The sequence below is a fragment of the Pyxicephalus adspersus genome, chromosome 9 (genome assembly GCF_032062135.1).
Source record: "Pyxicephalus adspersus chromosome 9, UCB_Pads_2.0, whole genome shotgun sequence".
Classification (NCBI taxonomy): Eukaryota; Metazoa; Chordata; class Amphibia; order Anura; family Pyxicephalidae; genus Pyxicephalus; species Pyxicephalus adspersus.
The window spans coordinates 7,589,977-7,605,639 of NC_092866.1; the positions used below are offsets into that span (position 1 = coordinate 7,589,977).

Genomic DNA, 15,663 nt, shown 5'->3' on the forward strand with positions numbered 1-15,663 from the left:
TCTATCCTTCCCTCCACCATCACCTGTCCCTGCAGAGTCCCTATGTGCAATGCACAGGGTCTATCCTTCCCTCCACCATCACCTGTCCCTGCAGACTCCCTATGTGCAATGCACAGGGTCTGTCTTTACCACCACCTGTCCCTGCAGAGCCTTATGTGTTCTACATTGTGTCTGTCGTTTCCATCCAGCACCAGTCCTTGCAGAGTCCCTCTGTCCCTTACACTGTGTCTGTCCCTTCTTACTTTAATCTCCCATGTGATTAAACACCAATCAGTCATGTGCTCCCCTCCATCCAGCACCTGTTCTTTGCAGTGTCTGCCCTTAACTTTCACCCACTATGTGTGTCATTCGCCTGGAGATTTCTTTATTGTGTCTCTCCTTCTATTCTCTCTTTGCATTTATTTTCTCTCTCTCACCCCAACTATCTCCCTCTCCCCTTCATTGCCTGCTATTACCAACACACGTGTATACTGAATGTGATTTTCAGGGGTCATACTTGTATTGCTCTTAGTCTTATCTCACCATCTACTCTGCCACCTTAAATTAACCCCTTCTTCTCCATCTCCCAGTTTTGTATCATAGCTACACACAGACACACACACACACACATATATGGACAATATCTCTTATAATGCAGGTAGCCTGCTGAGTACAAGTCATAGAAGTACCCACAGCTATAACATTAACCCTTTCACAGCAAATCCAATATACAGTATGTGGAACAACAGACCTGATTTCATCGTAGTGTGCAGATAGTAATTAGATTATTTCTCTATATAGCAGAATATATAATATACTATATATACATATACACACACATTGATATATCACCTGGGTCTGAGAATTAACCCATGCAGTTCCAATCAGGATTGTAGCATAGGCTCATGGTAACACTGATCTCCCCCAATCAGGGAAAGTAATGTACAATTTTAATATATATATAATGAATACAATGTATCCACCACTATGATGAAGAATTAACCCATTCGGTTCTAGAGGCTACCAGAGCTTTAACCCTTTCATAACATGAACACAATGTACACGATTACAGCACTGAAATATTGGGCAGATACATGTATTAACCCCATCATTGCCGCAGGTCTGTACATGGATTTTGCACTCTTTTTTAGTGGTAACCTCTTTACAGATTATGTGAGATGTTAACTGTTTCTAGGCCAGGAAGCACACAGGGAAATGGGGACATATTCATAGAGGAGGAGGGGAAGCAGGGTTAGTAAAGACCTGTATTAACCCCTTCACTGGCCCTTGCAGATTACAAAAGGCCATTCATGCCTGAGGTTACATTAACCCTGGTGATGTTACAGCACATTATATAGGACAAGCATGCTTATGATTACAATACCCCTTAAGCCTGCCAATGTTCAGTATATAGGGTAGAAATATTTGAGGTTGCATTAACCCATGTGCTTCCAGAACACAGTACATGCATGCACGAGGTTACATTAACCCTTGTGTCACCATAGCACAGTATATAACACAAGTATGTATACACTTACATCAAGCCTTGTGCTGCCATAACACAGTACATAGGACATGCATGCACGAGGTTACATTAACCCTTGTGTCACCATAGCACAGTATATAACACAAGTATGTATACACTTACATTAAGCCTTGTGCTGCCATAACACAGTATATAGGGCGTGCATGTTTGTGGTTACAAGAACCCATTTATTGCCACAGCACAGTATATAACATTTACATGCCTACAGTTACAATAACCCTTGGGGTTCCACAGCACAGTATATAGGGCATACATAACTATTACATTAACCCTTGTGCTGCCAAAGCATAGTATATAAAACAATCATGTCTGTGGTTACAAATAACCACAATGTGTTTCCACAGCACAGTATATAGGGCATACATACCTGTGGTTACATTAACCCTTGGGCTACCACAGCACAGTATATATAGCATGAATTATGGAGCTTATGGAGGTTTGCTTGCAATATTAACTCATTCATTGCCAGGATACAGTGTGCAGAGCATGCGGTCAGCCCTTTGCATTGTCTCATTCAGTGTCATAGCACAGATATGTATCTGAAAGATAAAAATATTTCTTTCATTGCCTTTACTGACACAGCATTATATATATATATTGCAGTGTATAGGTCATGGGTTTGCTTCTTTAATTACCTTTTAATGAATTAGTTGCTTGCTGAGTCCAAGCCCTGGGAGTGCATAAATCCCCATTATCACATTAACTCTATCCCTGCCAGGGATATCTGATTTCCAGCCATCATCATCTCATGACTGAAGAGTTCAGAAATGCCCACCTGGAGGGTAAAGGGGCCACATTGGCTAATTAGAGTGGCTTACATGAGAAAATGAATGTCTGTAGAGGGGGTATGGGTGTTGTAGTTCTTTGGGATCCTTCTCCTATTAGGGCTGATTTACTAAAGGAATTTAGGCTGTTCACATAGCTAAGTGAATTATCTCCTTGCAGAGGATATTCACCTCAGTGAATGAGATGGAGCTCTGCTGGCTTTAACTGTCCCCAAATGAGCAGGGAAACCCCCTGTTTTTTGTAAAGTGATTTTCATTTTCATACCACATTCACTAAATAGGATGAAATATCTCTTGAAAGGTAATATTTCACTTTGCTAAGTGAGCAGCCCATGTTCCTTTAATAAAACAGCCCCATTCCAGCAGCTACAGGAGCTGTCCCAATCAGCACCACCAAGCCCAGCAGCCTGCAAAGAGAGCCTGGGCTACTAACTGCAGGGAAGAGCGGAGCTGTCCTATCAGCACCAGGGGCACTCGCAGCCTCCAGGACCTTCTGGGACTTGTAGTGGGCTAGCATCCAATTGCATTACAACCAGGGATGCCTTAAAGAAACCTGTCCTAACAGAAGAATAAATGTTGCCATTGTTGACCTGACATTCTAAAAATGCTAGATTTCGGGCTGACCCTTTAACACACTGGGCCTGATTTGTATAACCTCTCCAAGGCACATTATAGGGAAATGCAAAAAATACTGAGGTTAAAATCATAAAATCTCGTGTATATGTAACAATACTGGGCCCGCTGACTGAGTGATCCTGGGACAAATGCCCTTTTGACCCTTTTATTGAAAAGTCCTGATGAGGACAGGGGTAAAATGCACCACATTATGGGTAGCAATAATAGGCCGCTGGGACAAATGACCTTTCACCCTTTTATTTAAATCCCATTTCTTCCAACACTTTACAGACCACATGAGGTTAAATCCAACATTGACAGAAATAGTGGGCCCTCCACTCTGGGACAAATACCCTTTAACCCTTTTTATTTAATGCCCTGATGCTACCACTTTCTTTCTGCATGTTTAGAAAGGGTGAGGGGGTTATATCCCTGCACCATGTACCCCCAGTGTTACCCCTGACATTATTGCACCCAGCCAGCGCTCTCTTAGCTCTTTGTGAATTTTATGTGTTAACAGGACAGCGAGGGATGAAATGCGGCGTATTCACTGTTTACATACATATATTACATAGCGGAGGAGCCAGCAGCTGCGAGTTCAGGTGACCCGGAGAGCATCCATATTTATGAGGCCCAATTCACCCTCATTATTGGCAGGAAACATTGAGTTCAGATGCTTAGAGTTGATAAAATGATAATGGGGACCAAACACTGACACTAAGGTTTGGGGGGGGGTCGGTTTGTTTTCTGTGATTTGCATTGACATCTCAGGGCCATCCTTAGAATAAAATAACAGATTATTACAAATACCCCAGGTTTGGGTAGTCACCATTTTTGTTCAGGCATCATTAGCTGAGATGCCAGCTCAGAGTCGGCACAGTCATGTGAATTCTTCTGTCTGAGCAGTTCTTGTGGACATTTGTGTTGGCAAAAGTTTGACACAGACCAGCCTTTCCACATTGGGGGTAAGGGAGACTAAGGGAAGGCTTTCTCATGCCTGCAGCACAATAATGGCATCATCTCAGCATAGGGACAGTCCCTAGACTGGAGGGTAATGATGTTTTTTTAATGATACGTGGGTTTTTGTATACTTGCAATAGATCAAGAAAAAAAGATTTATAATGACAGTTCCACTTTAAATAAAAGATTAGTATTGGAAAAAATAAGATTAGACTCATAGAAGGTATCAATATTCATAGCAATCATTATTTTCAGCCATGTGACTTTTTTATCCAATTTTTATTGACTGACATTGCTTAGAAATATTGGTGAATGTTTATTTTGCTCAATCAGTGTGTTTAAGGTAACACTGCGCTGTGGGTAAGGACCAAGGCTGCCGCATCCTTAACATGTCAATATGAGAGCAATCAGCTCATTATGGAAACTGTGCAGTGACTACGTTTCTGGAGATTTCCCGGAGAATCCCCCTTAAATGTATTCACTTCCCATTATTTATTGTGAATCACAAGTGATCACCACTAACCCATCCTATCAATCAGGAAGGAGACTCTGGGATGAATTGTTAATCTGACACCCAATGATCAATATTAATTCATGGCCAGGTCTGTGGACCTTCCCCATCCATCCTGCTGAGATATTACCCAGACCACGAAGAGGGATTATGGGCTTTACCTGTGAATTTATCATTCACTCTCTAAAAGATACACCCAAAACAATGCTATTAAGGCTTTCCTTGGTGATTTTGACATGGAGGTCCTTGGTTAGGCAGTTCCTGGTATAAGGTGGCAACACTTAGTTCTAGTCTCCTATCTGTGCCCCCGTGTTGTCACCCTTTCAAAGGGTCCAACTAGATACTATGCAGATAGACTATATGTGGAGAGGAAGTGGTTGCAACGCTGGGATGCAAGGATGAAAAAAGTAAAAGCAAGTATTTTTTGGAATACAGTGGCATTGTGGATGAGGGGCCCTAAGTCCCTGCCCTAGAGCTACTTACTTGTAGGTAGATCCTTTATCAGACAAACGCTAAAAGTTGGTTGATTCCAGGGCTTTGTTTTGACACTGGTATCCTACAGTGCATGGAGGGGTTGATTTGGGGTACATGAATTAACATTGAGGGTTAGTACTAGGGGTACATAGGGGGTAGATGTTAGGGTTACAGAGGGGGTGTTGGGATTAAAGAAGTGGTAAGTATTAGGGTTACATAGAAAATGTGTGTTATAAGTAAGGTTAGTGTTGGGTTTACTAGTAGAGTTGGTGTTATGGCTGATGTTTGGGATACAGAGCTGATTAGGTATTAGTGTTAGCGTTAATGGGAGGATTAGTTATTTGAATTAGATCCCAAAAGAGAATTATTGTTGGGTTTCCAAGAAAACTTGGCATTATGGCCAGTGTTGGGGAGACCAGGAGGATTCGGTATTTGTGTTAGAGCTCCTGGAAGTATTAAGTATTAGTGTTATGTCTAAATAAAGGGTTACAGTTGGGTTTTCAAAAGACTTGGTGTTAAGGAAAGTGTTAGGGTTACAAAGGGGATTAGAAATTAGTGTTAGGGGTATGGAGAGAGTTTATTAGTGTAAAAGCTATAGGGTTGATTACTGATGGGTTATCTAGAATGTTGTTAAGGCTAATGTTAAGGTTGCAGAGAAGATTAGTGTTAGGTTTACATGAAGGGTTTATGTTAGGAGTATTGGGAGGATTAGTTATTAGTGTTGTAGAGGGTTGCTATTGCGTTTATAGAAAGTTTGTGTTAGGGATTAGGGAGAGGATTAGTTATTAGTGTTAGGTCTAAATTTAGAGTTACTGTTGGGTTTACAAGTACAGTTGGTGTTTTGGCTAGATTTAGGGTTACAGGGAGGATTACTTATTAGTGTTAGGTATAAAGGGAGGGTTACTTTTGGGTTTATAAGAAGAGTTGGTGTTAAAGTTAGTGTGTGAGTTACAGGGAGCTTAGTTACTAGTGTTGGGGTTACTGGAGGGTAATTATTTAATGTTAGGGTTATAGGGAAGGTTAATGTGAGAGTTTATATAAGAAATGAAGGAAAAGAAAATGTTTGGTGTTAGGTTTATTAATTTTTGGGGGTTACAGACAAGGTTAGTGTTAGGGTTAAAATAAAGGTGATGGGGAGACAAAGTTTGAGGGTTATGGGGTAGGGTATAGGCAGGGAAAATAGTTGCAGGGAAAGTTAATGTGAGGGTTCATATTGGAGATATGGGGAGGGATAATGTAAGATGTTGGGGGTACTGTTGTTAGGGTTACAGAGAGGGTTAGTGTTAGGGTTTATATAAAGGTTACAGACATTGGTATTAGTGTTAGGGTTACGGGGAGGGTAATGTGAGGGTTTAAATTAGAGATAAAGAGTGGAAAAAAATTAGGGGTTATGTTGTTAGGATTATGTAAAAATGGGGTAACATAGGAAGGTCAGGGTGAGGGGCCCCTATATTAGCCCATTACCTTCTATGCACCAAAACCTATGCACACCAATCTCCCAGTGCTGTGTGGACCCCTCTAATGATACCATGTGTATTACACAGGGCCCCATCTGCATGGTTAAAACACAGGAAATCTGCGTTTTACAATTCTCTAACAATCATTTCCAGGGAAAAGTCAACACTCGTTAGCTGCAGAGGCTTTATTTGGAAAGTTGGACACCCCAACCACAGCAGAGTGAAATGACACAAAATGCTCCAGCATGGCTCCAAGGTTTATGAATGAACCCGTATGTTGATGTTCCGGAGATTCAGCCTTACCAATGGCCAAGAATCAGGATGCTTTCATCTCCTATGATTATTTTCTCGAGATGCCGTCCAAATCTCGACGAAATAGACGAAGCTCCGCCAGCTTGTGCCAGGATACACAGCAATGATATTGGCAGGAGTTTGTAAATATCTCCATATCGCCAGTGTCATTAGCGTGTTCTGCGATTGTTCAGGAAATGACAGGGTAATGGAAAGGCTGTCTCATGCATGTCAATGGAGTACAAAGACATGGAGCTGATTGTCAACAAAGAATGTAAATGCCGTGCAAGGAAATGTGCTGTACAACTGAATCACACATGCTCTTGTTTTTCCTTCAAATCCAGACAAAGGCCTTGCCCACATGGGCATCAACTTGTATAGGAGCTGAGCCATCCTGGCCTCTTCTTCTGCAAAATCCCGTAATTGGGAAAACCAGAGTCCATGCAACAAGTCCTTGCCAATTCTACGCCTGGCTATTCTGTCTTGGTACATCACTGCCATGGATACAGACGGATACTTTGTATCTCTGGAGGCTCTTCTATTGTTTCCATAGAATTACCATGACATATTCTGGATTTATATACATTCCACAATTTCATTCACAATCCCACTTGCCTTGAAAATGACTCACCATTGTAAATAGCAGTGATTTATTGAATCCAACGTTAAATTAAAATTCTGGGTTGAGGTTGCATTGCTCTGCTAAATGGCATTGGTGTTATATTTTCTTTTATTTAAAATGAAAGTGTATTGCATATTCCTAATTTAGCTGTGGGTTGATGATCTTATTATAATACAAAAAATGAAAATTTCTCATGTGCAGTATGCCTAACATTTGACTTTAAGCTTTGTCTAGGCTTTAGGAAGAAACAAGAAGCCAATCACATGGGCTGTGGATGAGAATGAAGGGGACTTACTCTACTCTAGTGTTTCTCAACCAGGGTTCCTCCAGAGGTTGCTGGGGGTTCCTTGAGCAATGAGCAATTTGTGCCTCCCAGGTCTCGCTGGTATTCCACTAACCCGACTCTCCCCTCTACAATCTATTATGAATGCTGCAGCCAGACTCATCCATCCTTCCCTCCGCTCCTCTTCCCCTATTTAATGTACAGCGCTGCGTAATATGTTGGCGCTATATAAATCCTGTATAATAATAATAATAATAATAATAAATGACACCAATAATCTTTTTGGCTATCTGTAAGGGTGACATCCTTCCCAATGGCCAGCAATGTAAAAGGAATTCTTCCTACTGATCACCACATAATTGTACTCTGGATATATTAATTATAGCAGGTTGCTTAAGACCTAAAAGTTTTTGCAAGGGTCCCCTCATGTTAAAAATTGTAAACAAAAGGCTGCTATTCCTAGAACATCAATATATATAGAACTATACCAAGGACAATTATTTTGGAACACGAATAGATCTAGGATAAATGAAGAAAAGCAGGAGCTACTGAAAACCCTTTTAAAACAGAATAATTTCTCCTTCCCCATTGAAGCCAATGCATTTCGATAAAATAGATAAATTAAACCAAAATCTGATATTTTACACATTCTAGGGAAATGAAAACTTCTTCTTTCGCTTATAGCAAGTTACACAAACTCAATATTTAAATTTTATGTCAGTGGCGTAAAATCATTTTATAATGTGGCATGACAGTTTTATACATGCCATTAATTTTATTAGCAGGGAGCTTCCCTGTAATGTTAACGTGCAACCTCTTAAAGCGGATGCAGCAGTGACATAAACATGGAGGGGAGACGTGATCCAGTTCTTTTAATGCTCACCAAGGCATACAAGGAAAGAGGTCAGATAAACTGGCACATCTACGCGATGTACATCTGTGATATGTGTTGTCAGTCTTGCGTAGGCTGTGCCACATTTTCCAGCTGAAGGAAGATTTTAATGTCAACATGTCACATGCAAAGCAAGATAACGATCATAGAATAGATAAAAAAAAAATACGGATATGGATTTTATATTATGCCATCATTGCCAGAAGCATTGAGAGTGAAATTTTTGGTTTTACAGCTTTTGCGTTGAATCCATAACTCCCATCAATGGCCACTTGGCTCATAATTCTGTGCTGAGCAACCACTCATACTGCAAACTGTGCAGTTATGGCTGGGGTGAGATAAGTGGGCGGTGTTTGGATCCAAGGAACACTTTTATATGCTTAGATTCACAGCCAGTACACAAATAGGAACATTTGCAGCTATATTATACAGAAAGTGTGGTGCCAAAACGAATGGTGCGATTATGATAGTATATCATGGGTTCATTAAGTGAAGGTAAATTCAATATATGCATGGCTACAATATTCATGTACATCTAATCCAAATATACTTTATGGCCTAATTTGTGGACACCCAACACTCACATTGATATGTGCTTGTTGAACATCTATTTCCATAGTCCATAGGCATTATTATGTAGTTGCTCCCACTTTGAGGCTAAAATATCCTCCATTCTTCGGGGCTTTACATGTAATTTTGGAAAATATTTGTAGGAAATTGTTCCTGTTTAATCAAAAGGACATTTGTGGGGCCAAGTACAGTTGGATGAAAAGACCTGGCTCCAAGTTATTGCTCCAATTCATCCTAAAGGTGGGGTTGAGGCTGGAACTCGACCACTCGAGTTCCTCCTCCAAAATCATCCAGCCGTGTCCTGCTGTGGGTGCATTACTGTGATACTTGTTACCAACCCTTGCTTTCTGTGTCTCTCTGCCTGTTTGCTGCCTGAACTGACCTCTGCCTGTATTCTGACGTTGGGAATTCCCCATCACTTAGATACCATGCTCAACTTGTCACTTTTCTATGTTTGACCTTGACCCTGTTTTCTGACCTGCTCTTACCTAATGATTTGGACATGTGCTGGCCTTTACCATCACTGTGAACCTGTCTTCCCAGCAAGTTTACTGGTCATTTGCCAATCCATGTAGCACAGAGGTGATCCCTTGCGTACCTATGCCCTGAGGGCAATTGAGTGCTGGGAAGGCATAACTAGGCCAAGCAGGACTTGTCTAATGGTGATAACTAAAGTGATAGATTGGGGAATTGCATCTTGTTAAGCATTGGCATTTGACACAAGGCCTTACACTACATCAACACAAACAAAAAATGGTTTTAGCACTGCCCCAGATACCAGGTAAAAACACACAATGGAGGGTTCTAACCCTTCCTTGCTCTTTTCAAAACAAAGAAAAATAACCCTAGCCTCCTCCTATGGAATGGATCTTTCACTGTTAGAGATGAAGGATCTTCTTTGAACAGTTTCTAGCTAATGGTTACAAAAATGTTGAATGTTAACAAAAACAATAAAATATAAATAATCACTCACATTGATCAAGTGTCAGCGGATCAAAAGTATGTCCAATCAAAATCTGGTATTTTTTCCCCTTCGTAGTGCACCAATAGAGTAATGACATGAATGACATGACAATAATGACATCAAACAACTCAAATAATGACTTTAGTACTTTGAACAGTACAGAAACAGTTAACACATTATTTATGTTGATACACGGGTCTTTAGAAAACACCCACAATTGTTGTATTTTATTTTTCTTTAATTAGAGATTATGGTTAACAATACACAGACCAATGATAATCATCCTGGCAGGTTAGCGGCTGACAGAAGACGAGTCAGAACAAGATAAGGGAATGTAGTGTTTCCTATACAGATAACAGCTATGCATTCATACAACATCCTACAAATTGGAAATGTTTCTCTGTAATTCGAACATTCAAGTATCTATTAGAAGAAAATAATATTAGTGATCAGCTCCAACCTGAGTGGGTATATCAGTTCTGTTTGGTTGCTGGAAAGTTGAATCAAGTACTGGTTTCCTATATGTCCTGGGAGATCAACAGATGAATCACAAGAGTATCCAACATGTCCAGTCTTAAAAGATGGCGTCACTGTTCCCTGGTGAGTGCTTTATGATAAAGAAGAACTGAGGGGCTGATGGTCTTTATGTGTCACTGATGATGTTTTTAGTTATATTGTAATTGTTTGGGGTCAATTTATTTCAATTGTTTTTGTAAGTCACCTGGTGCCATCTAAACAGCTCTGATCTATAGAGGGTATATGGTACCAATATGTTAGCAGCAGATTCTTTAAGCCACACTCCCTCTGCTGACCTAGCTTCTTATCATAATGCTTCTTGCTACATGCTCTCTTACTCCTTCATTCACATGATCTAAAAAGGAAATATGCTTCATCAGACCAGGCCACCTTCTTCTATTGCTCCCTGGCCTGTGCTGATTCCCATGTGCCAATTTTTTTTTGGATGCGTTTTAAGAGGTAACCATGGGTGCTCTGGTCTGTGTTGCATGTTTGGAGTCATGTCCTCCGTGTAAAAAGGTTTTTTTTTTTGTACCTGTTGCAAATGTTCCCACAAGTAACACCATTTCCTTTTACAGGTTGATAACCCTAAGCCAAATCTTTGCATTTAGCAGAACCGTCCTTCAGTTGGCCATTGGGCTGCCTATCTGACACACCTGATACACAACCTTTTGGCAATCTGAAGAAGTGCACAGTGCAGGCTCACAATGCTGATGCTGTGAAGCAATGGCTAAGGAGAAGCTGTTAGAAGCCGAATATTTATGTATGAAAATCTGCATTATGTGTACAAAATAATAAAGAAACGGTATACAGTGAGAATAATAAACACAATAAGGTTTACATACACTTTAACATAAAAATCGATCACTATAGTGGGGGTTATATACAGATCAGTTGTCTCCTTTCATGTACTCTGTGTCTAATTAAAATCTCAGACAGACCCTCACTAAAGCAAAGGAAGAAGTCATTGCTTTGACTCATTCACATCCTTTAGATTTTAACATGAGCTATTGAGCTTTGTAAACAAAAAGCTTTTAAAATCAAGGGTCTAGAGAGACAGAATCCATATTTACAGAACAAAAAAACAAAAACAAAAAATTGGGAAACTTTATTTATGAGTCCCGACCTAAAGCTTGTAACAAATACAAAGCCACAAAACATTCTGTTTAATGAGGAGAACTGAAGGCACTGTGCTTGTTAGATGTTTTTATGAGAAATACCTTCCTAATTTATTGATAGCTGAACATCTTTGTAGCCATAATAATTTATGAATAGAGACTGTATGGGGTAAGGTATTAAATTATAGCTGATTGTGTTTATGCTATGTTTATAGTTGTCTTATTATAGTTAAAGAAACAGTAACACATTAACTCTGGTGACATGTTTATTACATGTTTAACTTTGAGTAGATCCGATATTTTTGCATTTCTTGTAACAGTGTTCATTCTGCAAACTGTCTGGGAGTCATTGCAAGCTCATTGCCCACCTCCCCCCAGTATACATTTTATGTCCAGATTTAGGAAGCAGCAATTGATTCAACTCATAAGCATCGGTCAAGAACTGAAATATCGAAAGGAAGGATCACTGATTTCAAGGTACACAGTAACCAATCGGAAAGCAGCTTACAATACATCCTATCAAAACTAAGAACAGACTGCGTCACATTGCATACATTTCATTCCGGGCCTGTACAAATGGGCTTCTGCTTTTCCTTCCATACATGTAAATAGTAATACAGAAGCAGCTTGAAGCAAGTTAAACACAGCAAGGTCAATACTAGTGTCAATGAACTCTGAATGATCTCAAATTCACCAGGAAGCATCCAGGATTTGGCCATCAACACAAGCCCAAAGCCCAAGGACATAGGTCCTTAGTGACCCCATCAGATGCCCTCACCTGGTATTATAGGTTTGGCATTGTAAAAAAAGAAGGTGCTGCCCATAGCAATCACTCAAACCCCACCAGAAGTCAGGAAAAGCAAACATTTGATTGGCTAATATGGACAACAGGCAGACTTTATACTAATTTTTACACACAGCCCTGTTATTTACAAAAAACACACCATTACTTTATTTACAAATCAATTTGGCAATAAATCATTACAAAAAAAGAAAACAATACTGCCTACAATTAATGACTAAAAGGAATAGATTAACAGTCACGGTAAAGACAGACAAGGACAAGACACCCATCAGTCCCCCGGAAGTTACCAGGTTGGTAGCAAGGCAGGTCAGAGAGCGATGATAATATGCAAAGTGAAAGTAACGCACAGCAACCAATCTGAAATCATCATAGAGCTTTCTGAGAGTTTCATGAGGTTTTCCTAACCCAAAACCTTATTGGCCACTATGTGCTGCTCTACATACAGTAGAGTACAGTAAGGGTTGCCATCTATATCACAAGGAATCGGCAAATCTAGGAGACAGAAGGATAACCATAACGGAAAGAAACCACAATTACATTCTCAATTGTGTATTTGGTTTGCTTGCTGTAAATTCTAAGAACTATGCAAAGGTTTTTAGAGCTAGCAAAATGCTAACTATACTAGCAAAAACTAGAAACTCCTGGTAAAAATGCTGCCGCAGGCTTTCTTTAACGCTCACCATATATCCGAAGGCCAAGGATCTTGGTTGTGCTATCTTTGCTGGAGGATCAGGTATCAGATCACATGACCACATGCCAAAGGTATTGGCTATGTGTCTTCTGCTGCTCTTTTTATTCTACCATGGAAAGACAAACATGTGATTACACATGTGATGTTTGATTATAAATCTATTTTAAAGTGACCCTATTTGGTTCATAAAAAAATAAAGCTGAAAGTCCCTGCAATAGAAGAGGTATTATACAACTTTAGTGGCTGTGTCTTCTACACAACTCTTCAAGTCAGGTCAGGTTTCGGAGTTCCGTGGCTTGATCCTCTGAGTCTTATAATGACGAGGAAGGAACTACATAATGTGGTAGATAACACAGACATCTGACACTCCTGGAAACAAAGAATCCTGAAGAGACCATTGAAGGCTGCATCCCAGAGAAGAAAAGTTTTGCCCCTGGACAGGGGAGTAAATTACTTCTTCTAATGACCATTTTTTAAAGAACACAATGGGGCCACTTTGTTTTATTGATCACCATCCTAAGGATTTGTTTTTATCAGAAATGTCCATTTCAAATGCATATCACTATACCGTATTGTTAAGCCTTTACCTTATTATTGGCTCATTTAACTCAACAGTATTAGGGCCACACACTGAAATCAAATCAGATTTCCCCATTTAAATGGTTGGAGCAAAAAGACACAACATGTGATTGGCTGTGGTGAGTTTCTGCATTTTACCCATCGCTCTCTCCCCTACTAACGGCCGTTAATGTTCACTTCTAAATTACCCTTATGAAGTATACATCATCATTTTGTCACATTATTTAAAAAAAAAAAGTCCCTTAAACCTTCCAGTGTTCCATCAATTTTGTGCAAACATGCAAAATCATTAAAAAGTAACAGACATCACAAATTGTTAGCGATCACACTCATAATGGACATTCAAAGATTAGAACCCAAAGAACAAGTTACACCCCCCCGGTGAAATAAATAAGAGTATCCACCCCTATGTCTAGGCCTAAATATGATAAATTAGGGTTCATTATTCATTATTTCAATTTGCAACAAATAAATAAAAAGTAAAATGCAGAATCTGCAGTATGATTCTTCTTGGGCTTTGCGGTGCAGCAATTTTGCTTTTCAGTAGTCAGGTCCTGTTTATAAAAAAAGAGTCAATGTTTCCCAGGAAACGGGCCCTTTTCACATACCAGCAGAGGGGCCAGTTCAGTGAATTACAGCTCTCAATCTATCACAGTAATTCTAGTGTCAGAGAAAGTCTTATGCCGAGCTCTCATGATAAGTCATAGACGGTGCTAGTTCATGCCCTTAAAACTACCAAAACACCCCCCCCCCAACACCCCCACCTTCTTAGAGTCCTCAAAATGAAATCCTCTCCATATACTGGAAATTGGGATCTCTATAGGTAGAACTGCAAGGAGCAATCACCAAACAGCACTATTATCACACACCTTACTGCGCCTATTATAAGGGGAGGGACTTCGCTTAAAACTCAATCTATTCCAAAAATGCTCCCCTGTATCCGGACCCCTTGAAAAGATCTGTAATCCTTACTTGTCCTACAGCTGATGCCATTTCTGAATTCTTACAGGAGGATGATTACATAATGAAATGCCTAGGCATTGGGTTATATGATCATTCCCGAATAGGAGTTCAGCCAGGGCTACCAAATGCTTACTTGTTAGTCCCCAAGGCTAATGCCCGGGCAACTGGTCATAAAACTAGATGCAGTGGAATCCCAAAGCAGCCTTTTTGCACAATACCGGCTGTTTATTACTGTAAGGAAGCAGAAAGGAGGGGAAAATTTTATGGAAAAGCAAAGGGCTGTGAAAAATCCGGGCCTTTATATGAAACCTTTAGTGCTAAGATTGTTGTCAAGGGAGGGACTAACAAACACCTAATGAATAGAATCTATTTCATGATCTGCCTGATTTCAGACAGGGGCTCAGAATTCACACAGCTCTCATCTATCCCATATAAGTCAATGAGCTGAAGGTTGTAAATTGCTGAACCGTGCCGTGATCAGTAAGTGAAAAAAGTTTTACTCTTTCCAGGAAAACCACACTATACATTTGTTCACAAAAAAAGCAGATGAGGCTTTACATGGCGTCAAAATGGAATCGGTGCGCTTCTTGTCTCTTCTCCCGGTCGTCTGCTTTCTGAAACATAGAAAGAGGAAATACATTGGCATGAAAAGTGTCATGGTAGATTCAGGGGGATATTAGGAAGTTTGTTTGGGAGCCTTAAGGATTTTGCTAATTTATTATTCGTTAATACGGGTCCGGTTTATATTGGTAATAAATCCACAGTAAGCATTAATGATCCAAAACTTCTCATTTCTAATGATCAAACAAGTCATTAACCGCTAACGAGCCCTGCCATTACACACTGCGAGTAGCCGAAACATCTCACGTTCCTCCACTTAAATATAAATTAAAAATAAACCACTGCTGATTTTTAAAAATCACCACTTCAAAGCTGGACAAAAATGATAAATGTGTCGGCGGGTCGCTTGTCTGGATGAGATTTGGAGGACTTTCAGGGAGACAAAGTCCTCACAGTGAATCGAATCTAAAGTTAATATAAA

The 15,663-nt window shown here is 40.0% G+C and overlaps 1 protein-coding gene across 1 annotated transcript in view; it reads right to left on the bottom strand.

The window, feature by feature from the left end:
- Nucleotides 1–10,166: 10,166 nt before the first annotated feature.
- ITFG1 (integrin alpha FG-GAP repeat containing 1) overlaps nucleotides 10,167–15,663 on the bottom strand; it is a 161,101-nt gene continuing 155,604 nt past the window's right edge. Inside the window, exon 18 of the mRNA XM_072422463.1 lies at nucleotides 10,167–15,235. Within this exon, the coding sequence (XP_072278564.1) occupies nucleotides 15,176–15,235 (60 nt within the window). The 3' untranslated portion in view covers nucleotides 10,167–15,175. The remainder of the gene's footprint in view (nucleotides 15,236–15,663) is intronic.